This window comes from Melitaea cinxia, chromosome 3, assembly GCF_905220565.1.
Source record: "Melitaea cinxia chromosome 3, ilMelCinx1.1, whole genome shotgun sequence".
NCBI classification, from domain to species: Eukaryota; Metazoa; Arthropoda; class Insecta; order Lepidoptera; family Nymphalidae; genus Melitaea; species Melitaea cinxia.
Genome location: NC_059396.1, coordinates 20,424,608 through 20,443,311, shown reverse-complemented (window position 1 = coordinate 20,443,311; position 18,704 = coordinate 20,424,608). Strand labels below are relative to the sequence as shown.

At 53.3% G+C, this 18,704-nt stretch overlaps 1 protein-coding gene across 1 annotated transcript; it reads right to left on the bottom strand.

Moving 5' to 3' along the window:
• Positions 1–5,560: 5,560 nt before the first annotated feature.
• LOC123668612 lies at positions 5,561–7,773 on the bottom strand. The gene is made up of 2 exons (XM_045602335.1): positions 7,420–7,773; positions 5,561–5,623 (listed from the first exon to the last, which is right to left on the bottom strand). Exons 1-2 carry the CDS (start codon positions 7,771–7,773, stop codon positions 5,561–5,563), a joined length of 417 nt encoding a protein of 138 aa, XP_045458291.1.
• Positions 7,774–18,704: the final 10,931 nt, after the last annotated feature.

Genomic DNA, 18,704 nt, shown 5'->3' with positions numbered 1-18,704 from the left:
CATACCGAACCACCTCTCTGAACTCCGCATTGTTGCTCGCTGGGATACTCCCCCTCGACCTCCGTGTCCGCGAAGCCGCGAATTTGTACGAGGCGAGACGGGGGGTCCCCCAGCGGGTGATAGGGGATCGAGAGGTGGAGCGGATGTCCTCGGCTCTGCGGTCTCCGCACCCCGCCTCTCATATCGACCTCGAGTTCAAGCGCCTGGCGGACCAAGAACAGTTTACCGCAAACAGCGAGCACGCCTTTAATATCTTCACGGACGGAAGCAAGATTGAGGGCAAAGTGGGCGCGGCGCTGTCCGTATGGGCTGGCGCCGCCGAAACCAAAACCCTCAAGCTTGCTTTGCCGTCTTATCGTACGGTCTACCAGGCGGAACTCTTGGCGATATGTCGGGCGGCACGGATGGCCGCGGACACCTTGGCTGGATCCGTCGGGATTTATTCCGACTCCTTGTCGGCACTGCTCACGCTGGAGAATCCGGTAGCCCCCCATCCCCTAGCCGTTGAAGCGCGGGGACACCTGCGAAGGGCTCTGCTCCGGGACAAACGTGTTAGTTTGTTCTGGATCAAAGCCCACGCAGGGCTGGAGGGCAATGAGCGTGCCGACCATCTGGCCAAGGAGGCTGCGCTGAAGTCTAAACGCGCTTTTGACTATGACAGCTGCCCGGTTTCATTCATCAGGCGGAGCATTCGCATGCAATCGCTTGATGAATGGAACCAGCGGTATCGAGCCGGCGAAACGGCTGGTGTCACCAGGGTGTTCTTCCCTGACGCGATAGCCGCGTACAAAATCACGAGCAAAATAGGGGTGGACTGGTTTGTCACCCAGGCGTTGACGGGGCATGGCGGATTCTCCGAATACTTGTACCGCTTCAAGTGTAAGGAGAGTCCGTCGTGCGTCTGCGACCCTGGGTGCTCCGAGTCCGTCCTCCACGTCCTCCTGGAGTGTCCTGCATTTGCCTACGAGAGGCTTAGATTAGAACACCAAACGGGTGTGCAAATGGTGGAAAGGAACCTGTGTGAAATAATTGCAAACAACACAACTAGAGATCTGTTCCTACAATATTGTGTAAAAATAGTTAAAGCAGTTAATATTAGAAATAAGAATCAGTAAAATTATGTTTTCTGGATATAATTGTATATTGTAGTATAACATAAGCAAATAAGATTTAAGTAGGAATAGTATAAGAATTAGAATAGCTTCCAATGTAAAATTAGTTGTAAATTTTCATTAGAAGTAATAATAACATGTAAGAGAATTTGTAAATAAAACCATTGTAACAAGATAAAATAGTAGTAAGAAAAGTAAATAAAATGTAAATAAAACTGTTGTACCCAAACCCCACTCATTTCCCCAAGAGTTCATAATTTTAAGTAATACAGAAATAGTAGGACAGATTAGATTAGATGGGAACCCACCCAGTGTGTGAATGAGGAATGAATGACAGAAAGAATTAGTATGCTGAATGAAAGTGCGAGAGGAATACTAGCGAGAATTGGAATGAATGAGTAGAGTAGGACAGTCTCACACCTATGTGTGGGGGTCTAGAATAAAAAAAAAAAAAAAAAAAAAAAAAAAAAAAAAAAAAAAAAAAAAAAAAAAAAAAAAAAAAAAAAAAAAAACCTAACCTAACCTAACCTAACCTAACCTAACCTAACCTAACCTAACCTAACCTAACCTAACCTAACCTAACCTAACCTAACCTAACCTAACCTAACCTAACCAGTCTGCAGCGAACGCTCGCCCCGTACGCAGCATTTCTACGTCGCTCCGTCGCGAAAAATCCTCAAAATCGGCTAATTGCGACTTAAAATTCCGTACTACGTCTTAAAAGTTGCGCGCTGCCGCCAGCTACCCGCTGGTGGTTTTAAAATCTTTTTAAGTGAAAAATTCGATTTTTTACAGCAAATTTTGTGTTTTTTCCCATATAAAACAGTTTAAAAATCCTTAGTGTTTGTTTAAAAAATTCATAACTTTTTGTAGTGTTACTTTCTGTGAATGATTTTAGTGTCAGTGTATTGTCCGGGTTCTCCCCTACAAACTGATATATAACACGTAATAATTCTGTCATAATTAATATACTTTAAATTCAGTACAAACTTAAGTGCGCAACGAAACGCCTCTTTCACAAGTTACAAGTGCGAACGCTGATGAATTTGAAGCGACGACCCTAATCTTTTTTTTCACCAAATAGTGCTCTATACTACTCTCCTACTGTGTGCAAAATTTAAAATTTTTTCGTGGACTGTAAGTATTTTTTTCTGAACAAAAACCTTAACGTGGTAAAGGCAGCCGTCGCCGCTATCTTCGAGGGTGTTGGTGTCACGGCCACCTACCATACATCGAAATACTCTTAGCGACCCCCTACATCCTTCTAAACAAAAAAATTGAGGAAAATTGGAACAATTCAGCTTTAATTGTGATTACAAACTTAGTGTCAAGCTACAAAACTGTATTATGTACCTTACCAGTGAGCTAGATTAAAATTATCAGTGACGACCTATATATTTTATCATATTCAGTGTTAAAGTGTATCAATAAGAACATAACTAAGCAAAATTCAGATTTTTCCATTCATAAATTTAGAAGATATTCACTTCCACTCAGAAGTCACAACCGCAGCACTAAGTTTGTGAGCAAAAAAAACGCCACGCCCTAACTTTACATCCCTAATAACTCCCTTGTCCTTCACCCTACTTACACCCCCTTCAGTAGCAAACCTTTTTGGACCTCCCGTCTCCTTTTCCGCCACTTTTTATCCCGGAATTCCCACAGGAAAAAAGCTCAATATTTACGTTTACGTAAATATTGAGCAAAACTACAGAAACTTTAAAAATTCCATTACTCCTGATCCCCCCAACCGATTTTAACGCGGTTTTCACCTTATCCACTCCTTTTACACCCTTCATCCCACCCAATCGAAATCTCACGCCCATCCCTCCCCCCCCCCCCCAAATTTTCCACTTTCTCCAGATTTTCTTTCTTCATCCACTTCCTTAAGTTACACTTACCCCCTTTCTATATTTAGTTTTCGTGGAAACTTAACTACTTAGACACAATAGACTTTTCAAAATTCTGTTTAAACACACAACTAATTTGTTTTCGTTCATAATAGGTTTAAATATTCTTATAAAATTACAAGTCACTCATACACCAAAATTTTAATAAAAACCGTTTTAATTCTTTTATTCTTTTAATATAAATCCGATAAATTTCCGGTTTTCACGAATACTACTTATTTTACCCCTACTACCCCATCCAACCAAAAACCACCCTCACCCCCTCCCCCCCCCCCAAAACCTTCGATTTTCCCGGATTTTCTTGCGCCAACGGCTTCTCCGTTGGTCTTTTACCCCCATCCCAAATTTTCATCCTCCTGCCTCACAAGGGGACTATAATATTCCTGTTTCAATATATATTATTTAAACTCATAACTTCTTTATATAGATAATCGGATATTCGTGTTCTAAAAATAGAATTCTTTAATATTTTATTAAGGAAATATTAAAGAATTCTATTAATCGCTATAACTCAGCCATTTCCTAACCGATTTGGCTGCGGTTTTCACCTTTGACACCTACTTCACCCCCTTTACACAACCCACCCCCTTACCACCCCCTACCCCCCCCCCCCCAAAATTTTTATTTTCTTAAATTCTTTATCTATTCTTTAGTTTCACCACTTCTACAAAACCCACCCCCTACCACCCCCCCCCACCCCCACCACCAAAAAATTTTATTTTATTTTATTTTCTCCTTTTCTCTACCGCAACCACACACACCTAACACCCCCCCCTTCTTTACACCCCCCCCCCCAAAATTTTTATTGTTCCGTTTTCTTATACCTTACATTTGGCTTAGTTTTACCTCACCCTGACACCATCCCCCTTCCCCCGCCATGGCTGCCCCCGCGGGGAAAAAGGATAAAACGGGCAAGAAGCTCCCATACCTTGGCTCCGATGTGCGGAATGAAGCCAGCTTCCGCACAATTATTGAACAACTAACCGAGACAATATGTCACGCTGTCCGTGAGGGCAAAAGCGTGACTTCGGTCAATAAGGACCTCATACAGTGCGCCGCCCAGGAGATTCGCGTGGCTTGCGAGACCTACCTCGAAATTAACATAGCTGAACAAGAAAAATACGACCCCACTTTCAACTCACCCACGTGTTACAAGAATGTGGTCACCGATCTGACCCAACTAGTAAAAGACGAGGTCTCCAAGCTGCGCGAAGAGATCAAGGCCGAACACTCTGCGACTTCTAAGAATATAATATCCACATACGCGTCTATCGCCGGGCGTCAAGCCCAGCCCAGGGACCTGCCTGGCCCTACCGCTCGACCTTCCCCGGCGGTCAAAGCCGCCTCTACCACACCGCCGAACACGAAACCAGCAATCGTCGTCGCCTCTAAAACTCCGGCCTCCTCCCGAGAGGAAACATTCAGAAACCTGAAATCTACAATATCCTTTCGCGAAACTAATTACGCTCCGGCCAAGGTAGCCCCACTATCTAAAAATAAACTTCGCATCGAGTTCGACACGGAGCGCGACCGCGACGATGCCCTGCAACGTATTAAAGCGGCTAACGACGCCAAAGTCTCCGCTGAGGTGGCTAGCCGCCTCAAGCCTATGATTATTCTGAAGGGTGTGTCCTGCGACGTCGCCGTTGAGGAGCTTACGGACATTATTATGCGACAAAACCCCGAGCTTAGTGAATTCGACTCTTCATATATTAAATATAAATTTAAAAGGGATAATAGAAATCCATTACTCTACAACGCCGTTTTCATAACACACCCTACAGCCTTCCGCACCTTACTGTCCCTCGATCGTGTGCGCGTTGATTATCAGCGCGTACACATCGAAGAATTCAGTCCCTTCTTACAGTGCCACAAGTGCCTGCAGTTCGGGCACACTGCCACCCACTGCAAGTCCTCTTCCACGCGGTGCGCGCACTGCGCGGAAGATGGACATATTCATAAAGAATGCCGACACAACACCTCCGTCTCTGTCGACGGCTCAACTGTCGCAGAGACCGGCACTTACAAATGCTTTAACTGTGTGTCTCATAATATGAAGTTTAATAACAAACACCCTACAGAACACAAAGCCACCTCTACCACTTGCCCTATTGTGCGTTCCATGCGTAACAAGACAAGGCAAAACATAGACTACGGAACTGCTCCGACACCCTCACCGAACAGTGCGGCACGGGCAGCTCCGTAAGTTCTAAATTGTTCGTCTTGTCTTGCTTCTCATTCGTACACTTTACACACCACACTCTCTTTCCACGAACTGCAGGTACCTTTTCACACTACTCTTTACCCATATATCGCTCAGACTCCTTTTACATTTATATATATTTCTATCCTTACTCTTACATATATATTATCCATTTAGTTAACATTTATATACATAATTCCTTTACACTCATACAATCATAATAACCACTTTAACTCTATCTTTTACACTCACGCATAACACTCCACATACTTCGCTCAGCTCGGGATTTTTCCTACTCTTACTTACACTTCTCATTATTCTAACGCGGCGACGCTTCAGGACTCACCCACCAGGGCTTCGCGGGAGTGCTCCGAGTCGAACTTGACTGTACTTTTAATCTATTACGTTTTACCTTGTCTTAAGATTAATAACTTATGTTATGATTGTTGTTCTTTATTTTTATTTTTATTTTATTACCTCTTTTTGATTTTTATTCTACTTTGTCAATACTATATAAGATATATTAATATATAATAGTTTTTAAGATTAATTTTGTTCTTTAAGATTACTTAATATATTATCTATATTATTATATCATAAAAAAAAAAAAAAAAAAAAAAAAAAAAAAAAAAAAAAAAAAAAAAAAAAAAAAAAATACTCTGTAAATCAATAAAAAACATAAATGTATAATCAAAAAAGATCAATATACTCATAAAAAAAAAAAAAAAAAAAAAAAAAAAAAAAAAAAAAAAAAAAAAAAAAAAACCATATATACTTTACTACCTTAGCTTAAGTTCATTTTGTTTATAATCTCCATCTTTTGTATATCTCATTTTATAATCACTTGTTAATTCATCATTTCATCACTTCGGGCCGGGCGTAAGGGTTACTCGGAATTGTAATATGGCCTTAACCCTTTGCCCACTCAGCCCACTCATCATCATCTCCATCATTCGCGCTGCATGGTCTGTAGGGGATTGAACAATTGTATCAAATCGCAAGTTCTGCCCCCCTGCACCCATGCAGCGCTCCATTTCAAGTCTCCACTGGGGCTACAACTTACTTATTTAATTTGTCTATTATCATCGATTTTTTATACTATTATCAAGACTACTTCTATTACTGGCCGGAGCGTATTCATCTTACTCACTTATTACTATGTCTCATGTCACTCATCCTCGAAATAAAGAACCCAATTGTTTACCAACTTATTTAAAAAAAAAAAAAACCTAACCTAACCTAACCTAACCTAACCTAACCTTTTTTTTTTTTTTTTTTTTTTTACGTGTGGAAAATCCTTCATGGACACCCTCCGGTTGGGGGGGCTCGGAGGGGAGTCAGACTCTTACTGAACAAAAACCACACGTGTGTTCCGCCTATGCGCTTGTGGCGAGATCGCGAGGACACAAAGCTCTTTCGCGATCCCGCCGGCGCCTGCCCAGACTAGGGCCCGTCGTCGTCGCCGCAAAAGCGACAGCGACCCGAGAGAGGATCCCTTGAACACATAAGATCGCCTCTCTCCGTCCTCCTCAGGATCGTGCGATGCGGTCGATAGATCCCCCGACCTATCGCCCGCTGATCCAAACTACGGGGGCGGCGGCTGCAGGTTGGCCAGGTAGGCCCTGCGCCGCCGACCGCGTCTACCGCGACGAGACGGAAGCGAGTTCGGATCCCGTTCCCGCTCCCGCTCCGCCGCCTCCTTCCGCTGCATCACGGCGCTGCAGAAGGAGGAGACGGCGCTCCAGTTCTCCTCGCTGCCGACCATGGCCGAGACCACGGCCGGCAGCGAGAGATCCGCTCCGATGGCCGCCGACAGGGCGGCGCGCTCTTCGCACCACGCCGGGCAGACCGCGCGCGTGTGCTCCGCCGTGTCCTCGGCGCCGGCGTCGCAATGGTGACATTCCGACGTCGGCTCCCGCCCCAGCGCTCGGCACAGATAGCGACCGAAGCAGCCGTGCCCGGTCAGCATCTGCGCCAAGTGGAACGACATCGCACCGTGTCGCCTATCGACCCAGCCGCGCAGAACGGGCCGAATCGCCGCCACCAGCCCCCGACTCGTAATTACGTTCGGGTCCTCGAGATTCTCCGACCACTTCCGGAAGAGGCCGTCGCGAGCTTCTCTCCTCCATCGCACGACCTCTTGCGGACGAGGCGGTTCCTCCCTCAGGCGCGCTTCCGTCACGCGCCAGAAGACCGACGCGAGAGCTTCAGCCTCCAGTTCCCACGGGGGGCTGCCGGCGAGGAGACACGATGCGGTGTAGGACACCGTGCGGTACGCCCTCGCAGCCCGCAGCGCGATAGCGCGCTGCGGCCTGCGAATCAGCGACACGTTCCGCGCGCAGAGAGCGCCCGCCCAAATCGGAGCGCCATACAACGCCATCGAACGCACGACGCCCACGAAGAGGCGTCTGCATTTGTCGGCGGGCCCTTCTAGGTTGGGCAGTAGACTCCCGAGCGCTCCGGCGGCGGCCAGAAGCTTCGGGGTCAGCCGCCGAAAGTGTTCGTCGAACTTCCAGCGACCGTCGAGAACGATGCCCAGGTACTTCATCGTCGACCCGACGGCGATCGAAGTACCCCCGACGACTATCGACGTCCCGGGCGGAGGAGCGGCCCTCGGCCCGTGAAAGGCCAGGACCTCCGTCTTCTGCAAGGCGACCTCCAGCCCGAGAGCCCGAATTCTGGCCACCACTTGCGCGACGCCGGCCGTGGCGAGGCGGCCCGCCTCGCGGTGCCCGCCGGCGCGAACGGTGACGAGAGTGTCGTCTGCGTAGCAGATGACCGACACTCCCGGCAACGTGGCACCGCGGAGCACCCAGTCGTAGCCGATGTTCCACAGGAGCGGTCCGAGGACCGAACCCTGCGGAACGCCGCACGACATGGACCGCCTCGACAGACCGCCGCCGCCTATCGGGAACTCTACTGCCCTTCCCGCAAAGTAAGCTCCGATGAGCCTACGCAAGTAGCGCGGGATACCGTGGTATCCCAGCGCCACCCTCACCGTCTCCCAGGGCAGAGAGTTGAACGCGTTGGTCACGTCCAGCGAGACCGCCCACAACACTCCACCCCGGGAGACCGCCGACTCGGCGAGGTCCCTGAGGTGGGCGATGGCCGCGACGGTCGACCGCCCCCGACGAAACCCATACTGTGCCTCGTGCAGTCCCGGGTTCATCGACTCGAGAATTCGAGTCGCCAGGACGCGCTCGAACACCTTACTGATCTCGTCGAGGAGCACGATCGGTCGATAGGCCGAAGGCTGTTCGGCCGACCGACCGTCCTTCTTCAGCAGGACGAGCCTGCCCGTCTTCCACACCTGGGGAAACCGGCCCTGCTCCAGGCACCTGTCGAACAGGGCCCGAATTCTGCCACCCATGCTACCCGTCGCGAGGCTCAGCACCCTTCCCGGCACGCCGTCCGGGCCCGGGGCGGTGCGCTTCGATTTGAGCCTCGCGACGGCCGCACCGAGCTCCGCCTCGGTCACAGGGGGGATCCCGCTCTCCGCGAGACGCGGCTCCGCGACACCCATAGCCGGTGGGCTCCACTCGTTCCTATGAGGGAAGAGGGACTCGACTACGCGCTGCAAGATTTGCGGCCGCAAACTCGTGGTCAGAGGGGGTGCCCACGGACGGAGCTTCTTCCGCACCGCCCGGTACGGTCTGCCCCACGGGTCTCTGTCCAGAGTTCGCAGCCACTCGTCCCAGCACGATTCCTTAGCGCGTGCAATGCCCGCCTGCAGCGCTTTGCAGGCGGACCGGTAGGAGTCGTACAGGCCGTCCTCTGCGGCCTGGTCCCTTCTTCGCCTCCGCCTGTAGTTGGTGAATCGGCGGCGCGATCTCACGCAGGCTTCGCGCAAGTCGCGGAGCTCCGGACGCCACCAGTACAAGTGCCGCCTCGGCGGGAACGGCTTCGCCCTCGGCATCGCCGCGTCGCAGATCCGCGCAAGCGATTCGCGGATGCCCTCTGCTTCCTCGTCGACGGAAAGGGCCGGTTCCGAAGGTCGGCGGATCCATTCCTCCACTATCGCAGCCTCCACGGCGATCTCCGCATCCATCCGACTCAGCACCCAGCGCGGGCCGGTACCGATCGGAACGCTCGAGTCGGACGCGTTCGAACGCGACGAGGAGACGTCGAACCGAATGTACCGGTGGTCGGAGAGGGTCTCGACGTCGGTCAAGACTCTCCAACCCCGGACGCGGTTGTGGAGGTTTCGGGACGCGAAAGTCACGTCCACAATGGACCCACCGCTCCTTCGCACGCAGGTGTTCCTCGTGCCCCGGTTCAGCAACGTGAGGCCCGTTGCCACCGCCCATTCCTCCATGATCGCGCCCCTCGCGTCAGTCGCCGGAGAACCCCAGGTCACCGACCTGGCGTTGAAGTCGCCGGCGACCAGAACGGCACGGTGCGGCCGCCGAGCGATCGACGCCCCGATCTCCGCGAGCATTGCCTCGAAGTCGGCGAGACTCCGGCTCGGGGGAGCGTACACGCCGATGACGGCCACTCCGTCCATCGTACCGAGTGCGTATCCGCTCCCCCTCCGGACGTCCACGAAGCCCGCAGAGGCCGGAGCGATCACCGCGACCGACCCGTCCAGGTCGCCCAGCCAATCGCCGCGATCGGGGACCGCGTAGGGCTCCGCCACTATCGCAATCTTAATGCCCCACTGTGCCATGCTCTCGATCAGCAGATCTTGAGCTCTGGCACAGTGGTTCAGATTGGCCTGCAAGAACTTAATGGACGCCATTAATTATCGGCGTCCATTAAATCCTCCACTGGCTTAGCAGCCGGCGCGTCGACGGTGGTAGCCTTTACGGGCCTGTCTTTGCGCCTGCCACTCTTGTTGGTCTTTCCCTTTTTCTTCTTGTTGTAGTCGGGGCACCTCCTGTCGCCAATTTTGTGGTTGGCGGGCCGGTCCGCCGCCGCACATATGGCGCACTTCGGCTCGGCTTTGCACTCGCGAAGTCTGTGGCCCGACTCGCCACAGCGGTAGCAGGCGCCGCTGCGGTCCACTTCGCGAGTGCACTTCGCGCCGACGTGCCCCGTCTCCTGGCACCGGAAGCACCTCAGCGGCCTCGGTTCGAGCAGCCGGACCCTCGCCGTGGTCCAGCCGACGCGCAATCGTCCTTCACGGGCGACTTTTCGCGCCGCGACCACCGGGCAGCTCACCCAGAGCGAGCCGTTGGGGGCGAGGGAGCCAGCCTTCACGTCGTCCGGCTGACACCCACCCTCCGCGGCCAGTGCTCGGGTGACCTCCTCGGCGGTGACGGAGTCGTCGAGCCCCATGACCCGCAGCTCGACCCTCTTCGAAGGCCGCTGCACTCTGACGGCTTCCGTGCCGAGGACTTCCCGCAATTTCGAGGCGAGAAGGTCGGCCTTCTCGCCTTTCTCCGCTCCAGGGACCTCGATGATCCGGGAACCCGTCGCGCCCGTTCGGATCTTGAGCGCTTGGATTCCCAGACCATCGAGGTCTATCTTGCTTCGGGCCTCCTTGATTACAGAGGCGTACGTGACGCCTCTGTCCTTCGCCTCCGGCTGCAGCGTTATCGAAACCGCCGCCGAAGACGGCGCCCGCAACTTCTTTTTCGGCTTCGCTTCTTTCGAAGCAGCCGCAGCCGCAGCCTTGCCTGGCTTCCCGGCCTTCCGTCCGATGACGGTAGACCAGGTCTCCCGCGCGGCAGGAGTCGCGGGCGCCGGTTTCGCAGCAGGTTTCGGCGCTGCCGCCGGAGTCTCGACCGCGTTCGCGGTCTTACCCTTCTTTTTCTTTCTCTCCCGTCCGTTTGGCTTCCCCCTCTTCGGAGCCGGATTCGCTGGCGGGGTCAACGTCGTGACCGCCGCCTGGTCGGCCGGCTCGGAAGCTGGGGCCAGAGCGACACGCTGCGCTTTGGCCGGTAAGAGCCGGTCGCTCAACGCCTCGATCTTGGCGTCGATCGAGGCGTTGAGCATGTCGCTCAGTTTGGACGCGAGAGAGCGCTCGCGTTCATCCCAGTCAACGGGATGCTGAGGTTTATGCGCCGCAGTCTGCGACAGCATAAACCTCTCCATCTTTTCTTCCAGGGCATTGAACTTCGACCTCCACTCCTCCTTCTCCTTTCGAAGTTCGGCAACCAACGCCCTGAGGTGGACGACCTCGTCAGTCGCGTTGCGATTGGCGAGTTCCTCCACCACCTCCTTCATACCTTTGCGCACTTGTTTAAGGGCCTTGATATAAGTGCCCTTGAGGTTTCTCGAGCTTCCGGTCACCTTTTGCAGAAGCTCAAGGTAACCTTCCGCTCGAGAAAGCGCGTCTCCACATCTTCCGGCGTCGTCGCTGAGCGACATGTCCGACTGACGCGAGCTTGTCCTGGATTGGACCGCACGCGCCATGTCGGCCAGCTCGCTCTCCGCCTGGATTTTCCGTTCGCGCTCCTTTTCGTCGTTAAGGCGACGTCTGGCTTCGGCCAGTCCGACGTATTGGCCGGTTGTAGCCGGTCGACCTCGGCCTCTGCCAGGCGTCGCCCTTTTCCTTTCATTTTCCTCCTCCGAGGAGCCCGGAGACAGGATTCTTTTCCTAAACTGAGGCTTTCGGCGGCGGGAAGATCCCAACGACATGTTGTCGTCGGAATCTGATCCCGCCCCCCAAAACCTCCCGTCGACCGAGGAGAGAGAGCCGACGCTGTCCACACGCGTGAGGACAACTCGCGGCTGTCTCACCCCGCCAGTAACTCCGCCCTTCTCGGGCCCAACGTCTTCACCGCCCTTCTCGGGCACTACGTCCACTCCGCCCTTCTCGGGCACTACCTCAACTGCGCCCTTCTCGGGCCTCTCGTCGGAACCGGAAAGCTCCGAAACATAAACACGTGATTTGCCCATCCCAGATTCGACAGGGCTGCGCGCCGAAGCGCGAAGGGATTCTCCATTGCCTGAGGCGCCGGTACCCTCCTGGGTTAATAATGTTTTAATGCACGTATCCATGTTTAGGGGATGACACAGTTAGACCGAACCTCCCATCGGCCACGCATCCCTTCGCGCTGTGTCGCCGCTTAGGATTTGGGGTAATTTTTATAGAGGTCTTCTTCCTCTAGATCCGGCCGGTTAAGGCAAGACCCCTCGGTCCCGCACGAAGCCGCGAGACATGACCACGACACCTCGCACGGGGTTACGAGCTTATGAGGCGTAGAGCGGACGGGAAACCCGCCCACTCTACCCGACGGCGGGGTCACCGCCGCCGAGGTCGCCCGTCCACTGGGAGCAGGGGGGAAAATCCCCACCCCGCTTCTCCGCGCCTTCGCAGCGCCACACTCACCAAATCACCAAGGGGGGCGAGCGATGATGATGAAATAAATAAATAAAAATAATAAATAAATAAATAAATAACGCTCACCCCGCCCTCTAGTGCCGGGGGGACCGCCAAGGTCCACATCCCACTCCGCGCCCTCTCTTCCGGCGCCGCATGAAAGGCTAGGCCATTCCACGCAAGCTCCGCGCTCCCTCGTGGCGCAATGTGCGATCACGGGACCACTCCAGTACAAGACCAGAGCGGGACCCGGACGCCTCGCCTGGTGTTGGTCCGCGGGGGTCCGTAGACCCCTACCGCCTGCAGTCATTCGACTGCGGCAGCACTCCCCTATCCGCCAAACGGGGGACGCGCCCAGGTAGAAGTCCAGGAACTCCTCCCCTTGGAGCCTAGGTCCCAGACCTAAGTCTGGGGCCTAGGCTCCAAAGGCCCGGGAACCTAACCTAACCTAACCTAACCTAACCTAACCTAACCTAACCTAACCTAACCTAACCTAACCTAACCTAACCTAACCTAACCTAACCTAACCAGCTTAGTGAATTCGACTCTTCATATATTAAATATAAATTTAAAAGGGATAATAGAAATCCATTACTCTACAACGCCGTTTTCATAACACACCCTACAGCCTTCCGCACCTTACTGTCCCTCGATCGTGTGCGCGTTGATTATCAGCGCGTACACATCGAAGAATTCAGTCCCTTCTTACAGTGCCACAAGTGCCTGCAGTTCGGGCACACTGCCACCCACTGCAAGTCCTCTTCCACGCGGTGCGCGCACTGCGCGGAAGATGGACATATTCATAAAGAATGCCGACACAACACCTCCGTCTCTGTCGACGGCTCAACTGTCGCAGAGACCGGCACTTACAAATGCTTTAACTGTGTGTCTCATAATATGAAGTTTAATAACAAACACCCTACAGAACACAAAGCCACCTCTACCACTTGCCCTATTGTGCGTTCCATGCGTAACAAGACAAGGCAAAACATAGACTACGGAACTGCTCCGACACCCTCACCGAACAGTGCGGCACGGGCAGCTCCGTAAGTTCTAAATTGTTCGTCTTGTCTTGCTTCTCATTCGTACACTTTACACACCACACTCTCTTCCCACGAACTGCAGGTACCTTTTCACACTACTCTTTACCCATATATCGCTCAGACTCCTTTTACATTTATATATATTTCTATCCTTACTCTTACATATATATTATCCATTTAGTTAACATTTATATACATAATTCCTTTACACTCATACAATCATAATAACCACTTTAACTCTATCTTTTACACTCACGCATAACACTCCACATACTTCGCTCAGCTCGGGATTTTTCCTACTCTTACTTACACTTCTCATTATTCTAACGCGGCGACGCTTCAGGACTCACCCACCAGGGCTTCGCGGGAGTGCTCCGAGTCGAACTTGACTGTACTTTTAATCTATTACGTTTTACCTTGTCTTAAGATTAATAACTTATGTTATGATTGTTGTTCTTCATTTTTATTTTTATTTTTATTACCTCTTTTTGATTTTTATTCTACTTTGTCAATACTATATAAGATATATTAATATATAATAGTTTTTAAGATTAATTTTGTTCTTTAAGATTACTTAATATATTATCTATATTATTATATTATAAAAAAAAAAAAAAAAAAAAAAAAAAAAAAAAAAAAAAAAAAAAAAAAAAAAAAAAAATACTCTGTAAATCAATAAAAAACATAAATGTATAATCAAAAAAGATCAATATACTCATAAAAAAAAAAAAAAAAAAAAAAAAAAAAAAAAAAAAAAAAAAAAAAAAAAAACCATATATACTTTACTACCTTAGCTTAAGTTCATTTTGTTTATAATCTCCATCTTTTGTATATCTCATTTTATAATCACTTGTTAATTCATCATTTCATCACTTCGGGCCGGGCGTAAGGGTTACTCGGAATTGTAATATGGCCTTAACCCTTTGCCCACTCAGCCCACTCATCATCATCTCCATCATTCGCGCTGCATGGTCTGTAGGGGATTGAACAATTGTATCAAATCGCAAGTTCTGCCCCCCTGCACCCATGCAGCGCTCCATTTCAAGTCTCCACTGGGGCTACAACTTACTTATTTAATTTGTCTATTATCATCGATTTTTTATACAATTATCAAGACTACTTCTATTACTGGCCGGAGCGTATTCATCTTACTCACTTATTACTATGTCTCATGTCACTCATCCTCGAAATAAAGAACCCAATTGTTTACCAACTTATTTAAAAAAAAAAAAAAAAAAAAAAAAAAAACCTAACCTAACCTAACCTAACCTAATCTAACCTTTTTTTTTTTTTTTTTTTTTTTTTTTTTTTTTTTTTTTTTTTTTTTTTTTTTTTTTTTTTTTACGTTGGAAAATGCATTTACGCACTGACCCCGCCGCCGAGTAAATCAGCAGCGGGAGTGTGGGGCTCCCGGCGGTCGGTGCAATGCCAGACTACCCACTAAAAACCAACGGTGTCCACCTTCGTCGCCCGTGCCGGGGTCGCAGGAAACCGAATTCTTCTGCAAACCCCGGCGGCGTGCCTCGTCAGGCCCTGTCCCGTCCTCGTGGAGGAGGTGGCGCGCGGGGGACACCGCGCGCGCCTACCCGGCAGATTTTGGTCTGCCTAGCGTCTAGGGAGGGAGGCGGTTATCGTGCGCCAGCCTCCGACGCCCGGTCCTTTTGCGGCGGAGGGGGAGGTCGGTGGTGTCCTCCCTCACCCGCTCCGCCGCCTCCTTCTGCGCCATCACCCGCTCACAGTATGCGAGGACGGCGTCCCAGCACCTTTCGCTGCCAGTCATGGCAGAAATCACGGCCGGCAGCGAAAGGTCCGGCCCAACTACGCTTCGGAGTTCTTCGCGCTCCTCCGCCCACGCCGGACACTCTTCCAACATGTGTTGCGCCGACTCGTCGTCACAATCCTGGCAGTGGTGGCAACGAGGAGAGGGCTCCCTCCCGGCGACCCGACACAGGTACCCCCCGAAGCAACCGTGCCCCGAGAGGACCTGCGTGGCGCGGAAGGTTAGGACGCCATGCCGTCTGTCCAACCACTGCCGAAGAACCGGCCGAACCGCATCGATCGTCCGGTGCCCCGCACTCGGACGCTCGAGCCTCACAACCCACTCCGCGATCGCGGCATCCCGCTCTCGCCTCAGGTGTTCTGCAAGCCGTGGTGCCGGACTGAGGGTCCCGGACGCCAGACTCCGACGCCGCCGGTATGACGACGCCAGAGAGACCGCGTCCAGGTCCCAGGGCAGGACTCCAGCCAGCACGCACGCTGCCTCGCCCGAGATCGTACGGTACCCGCGCACGACCCTGATCGCCATCACCCTCTGCGCGCGCCGCAGCAGGGCGATGTTCTCGCGGTCCAGGGCGTCGGACCAGACGGGGGCACCGTACATCGCTATCGCTCTCACGACGCCGGTGTAGAGCCGGCGGCAGCTCACACCGGGACCGCCGATGTTCGGCAAAAGCCACGAGAGCGAGGCTCCCACCTTCAGCAAGCGCGGGACGAGCCGCGCGAAGTGCGCCCGGAACTTCCACCGGCCGTCGAGCACGAGACCCAGGTACGTCATCGTGCCCGACAGGCCGATGCGAGTGCCTCCCACGATAAGATGGGCGTCGTGGGGAGGCGCCCTCCTCGGGCCGAACCTAATCTAACCTAACCTAACCTTTTTTTTTTTTTTATTTTAACGTGGGGAAAATCCGTCATGGACACCCTCCGGTAGGGGGGGCTCGGAGGGGATTCAGACTCGTACTGAATAAAAACCGCCACGTGTGTTCTGTCGTACGCCAATGTGGCGGGGTCACAAGGACGCTGTTAGCTCTTTCGCAACCCCGCCGGCGCTTGCCCTTTCGGGCCCACCGCGGTGCAAAGCACCTCGGAGGACGCACTCGAACACGAAGCGCGCCCTCCCCTCCTTGGGGGGACCGTGCAAGTCGGACGACGAATCCCCCGACCCATCGCCCGCGTGGCCCCCCCCCGCGGGCAGGGGGACACCCCCCGCCCGCATTGCGCCGGTGGGTACAATCCCGCGCCGCCCCGGCGCCCCAGGCCTAGCCCGGCGTTGCGGGACACCAGGCACCTAGCCCGGGGCGGATAATGTCAGCCCGACGAAGCCGACAAAGGCCAGGGTGGCCGCAGTCTAGGCCCTCCAGCCGACCGCAGCCTCGGCGCGAGAGCGCCCTCGCACGCCTTAGGGCGGGCGAGCGAACCCGCCCACCCCGTCCTCCGCGTGGGGGAAGGAAAGACCGACCCCCACGTCACCGCGCCGTCTCAGCGCCACACGCACCGCCGCGCCTCCGCGCCAACACACCCGCGCTCGCAGGACCACCCCAGTACTAGACCAGAGCGGGACCCGGAGCGCATCGTCTGGTTTTGGTCCGCGGGGATCCGAAGACCCCTACCGCCCGCAGTCGTGAAACCGCAGGTGGCACTCCCCTATCCGCCACCCGGGGGACGCGCCCAGTAGAAGTCCAGCAACTCCTCCCCTTGGAGCCCAGGTCCCAGACTTAAGTCTGGGGCCTGGGCTCCAAAGGCCTGGGAACCTAACCTTTTTTTTTTTTTTTTTTTTTTTTTTTTTTTTTTTTTTTTTTTTTTTTTTTTTTTTTTTTTTTTTTTTTTTTTTTTACGCTGGAAAATGCATTTACGCACCCCCGCCACCCGAAGGCGACGGAAGTCTGAGACTCCCGGCGGAAAGTGCAATGCTGGACTACTCAGTAAAAACCAGCGGTGCCCTCGTCGTCCTAGTGGGGCGCCACGGTACCACTAATAAGTATTGTCCGTGACGCCCCGGACGGTGGGCCAGCCTGCGGGTGCAGGACAGGCCGCCTCCGATTGTAGAGCGCTCCCAGGCACCGAGAGCGCTCCCACGTCTCGCGCGTGCGGTCTCAAGCCGGCCGAAGGTCTTACTGTCCCTCCAGCCGGCCACCCCACGCAGGGGACGCTCAACCAGACCAGTCTACCGTCTGCAGAATGGGGACACATGTCCAGGAGCGTCCCCTCTCCAAGCCAGGCAGGCCTGACCTCCAACGCCGGAAAATAGCGTTGGGGGCCAGGACCGCCCGTCCTCCAACGCCGGATCGCACCGAGCAACCTAGTTGTATTCCAGGGTGCGCAGCGCGACCCCGCAACTACCCCACGGGTCCGCCGGACTGCACTGATAACCGAGCTAAAAGCTCCAGGGAGCCAGCACAGCCCGGCCCTCACGCATCCGGTCTGCCGGATTGCACCAGCAACCGAGCAAAGCTCCAGGGAGCCAGCACAACCCGGCCAGCACACCGCGCCCCTGCGCTACAGAACGGGCGAGCCAGGCCCCCCGGACCCACCCGTCCTGCCCCTCCCGGCTAGGCAAAAGCCTCACCTCCAACGCCGGATCGCACCGAGCAACCGAGCAAGCTCCAGGGAGCCCAGCGCGACCCCGCAACTACCCCACGGGTCCGCCGGACTGCACTGATAACCGAGCTAAAAGCTCCAGGGAGCCAGCACAGCCCGGCCCTCACGCAACTGGTCTGCCGGATTGCACCAGCAACCGAGCAAGCTCCAGGGAGCCAGTACAACCCAGCCAGCACACCGCACACCGCGCCTTAGCGCTACAGGGCGGGCGAGCCCACGGCTAACCCGCCCACCCCGTCCACCGTGTGGGGGAAGGAAAAACCCGCCCCCACGTCTCCGCGCCATCTCAGCGCCACACACACAGCCGCACCTCCGTGCCAACACACCTGCGCTCACAGGTCCACTCTGATAACCAGAGTGGTACCCGGAGCGCATCGTCTGGTTTTGGTCCACGGGGGTCCGAGGACCCCGACCGCCCGCAGTCGTGAAACCGCAGGCGGCTACCACCTGGGAACCTAACCTAACCTAACCTAACCTAACCTAACCTAACCTAACCTAACCTAACCTAACCTAACTGTTTGCGATTGATTCAGCAAACCAAAATTAGTAATAATAAAGACTTTATTGCGTATTAAACAGACAATTATTTTAAATGTGTAAGTAACGTGCGTCGAGTCTTGCGTTCAAAGTTCGACTCCGCGGGGGCCCGGAGGGGGGAAGAAGGACACGGTGGGGCGCGGTGAAGGCGGCGGCGGCGCAGGCCGGTCGCCGTGACGTCATCGCGCTTGCTTGTGCGCGTACATACTGCCCCCGTTGAAAGACGTTTTCAAACTATTCTTCTCTCGCTTTCTCTAG

Bases quoted from the DNA above. Each gene is read 5' to 3' on its own strand.
- LOC123668612 (XM_045602335.1), bottom strand. From the start codon at position 7,773: ATGAAGTACCTGGGCATCGTTCTCGACGGTCGCTGGAAGTTCGACGAA. The intron at 5,624-7,419 runs GTCTTCTGGCGC...AAAACGTAATAG, and splicing joins AGGCTGAAGCTCTCGCGTCG to ATTAAAAGTACAGTCAAGTT.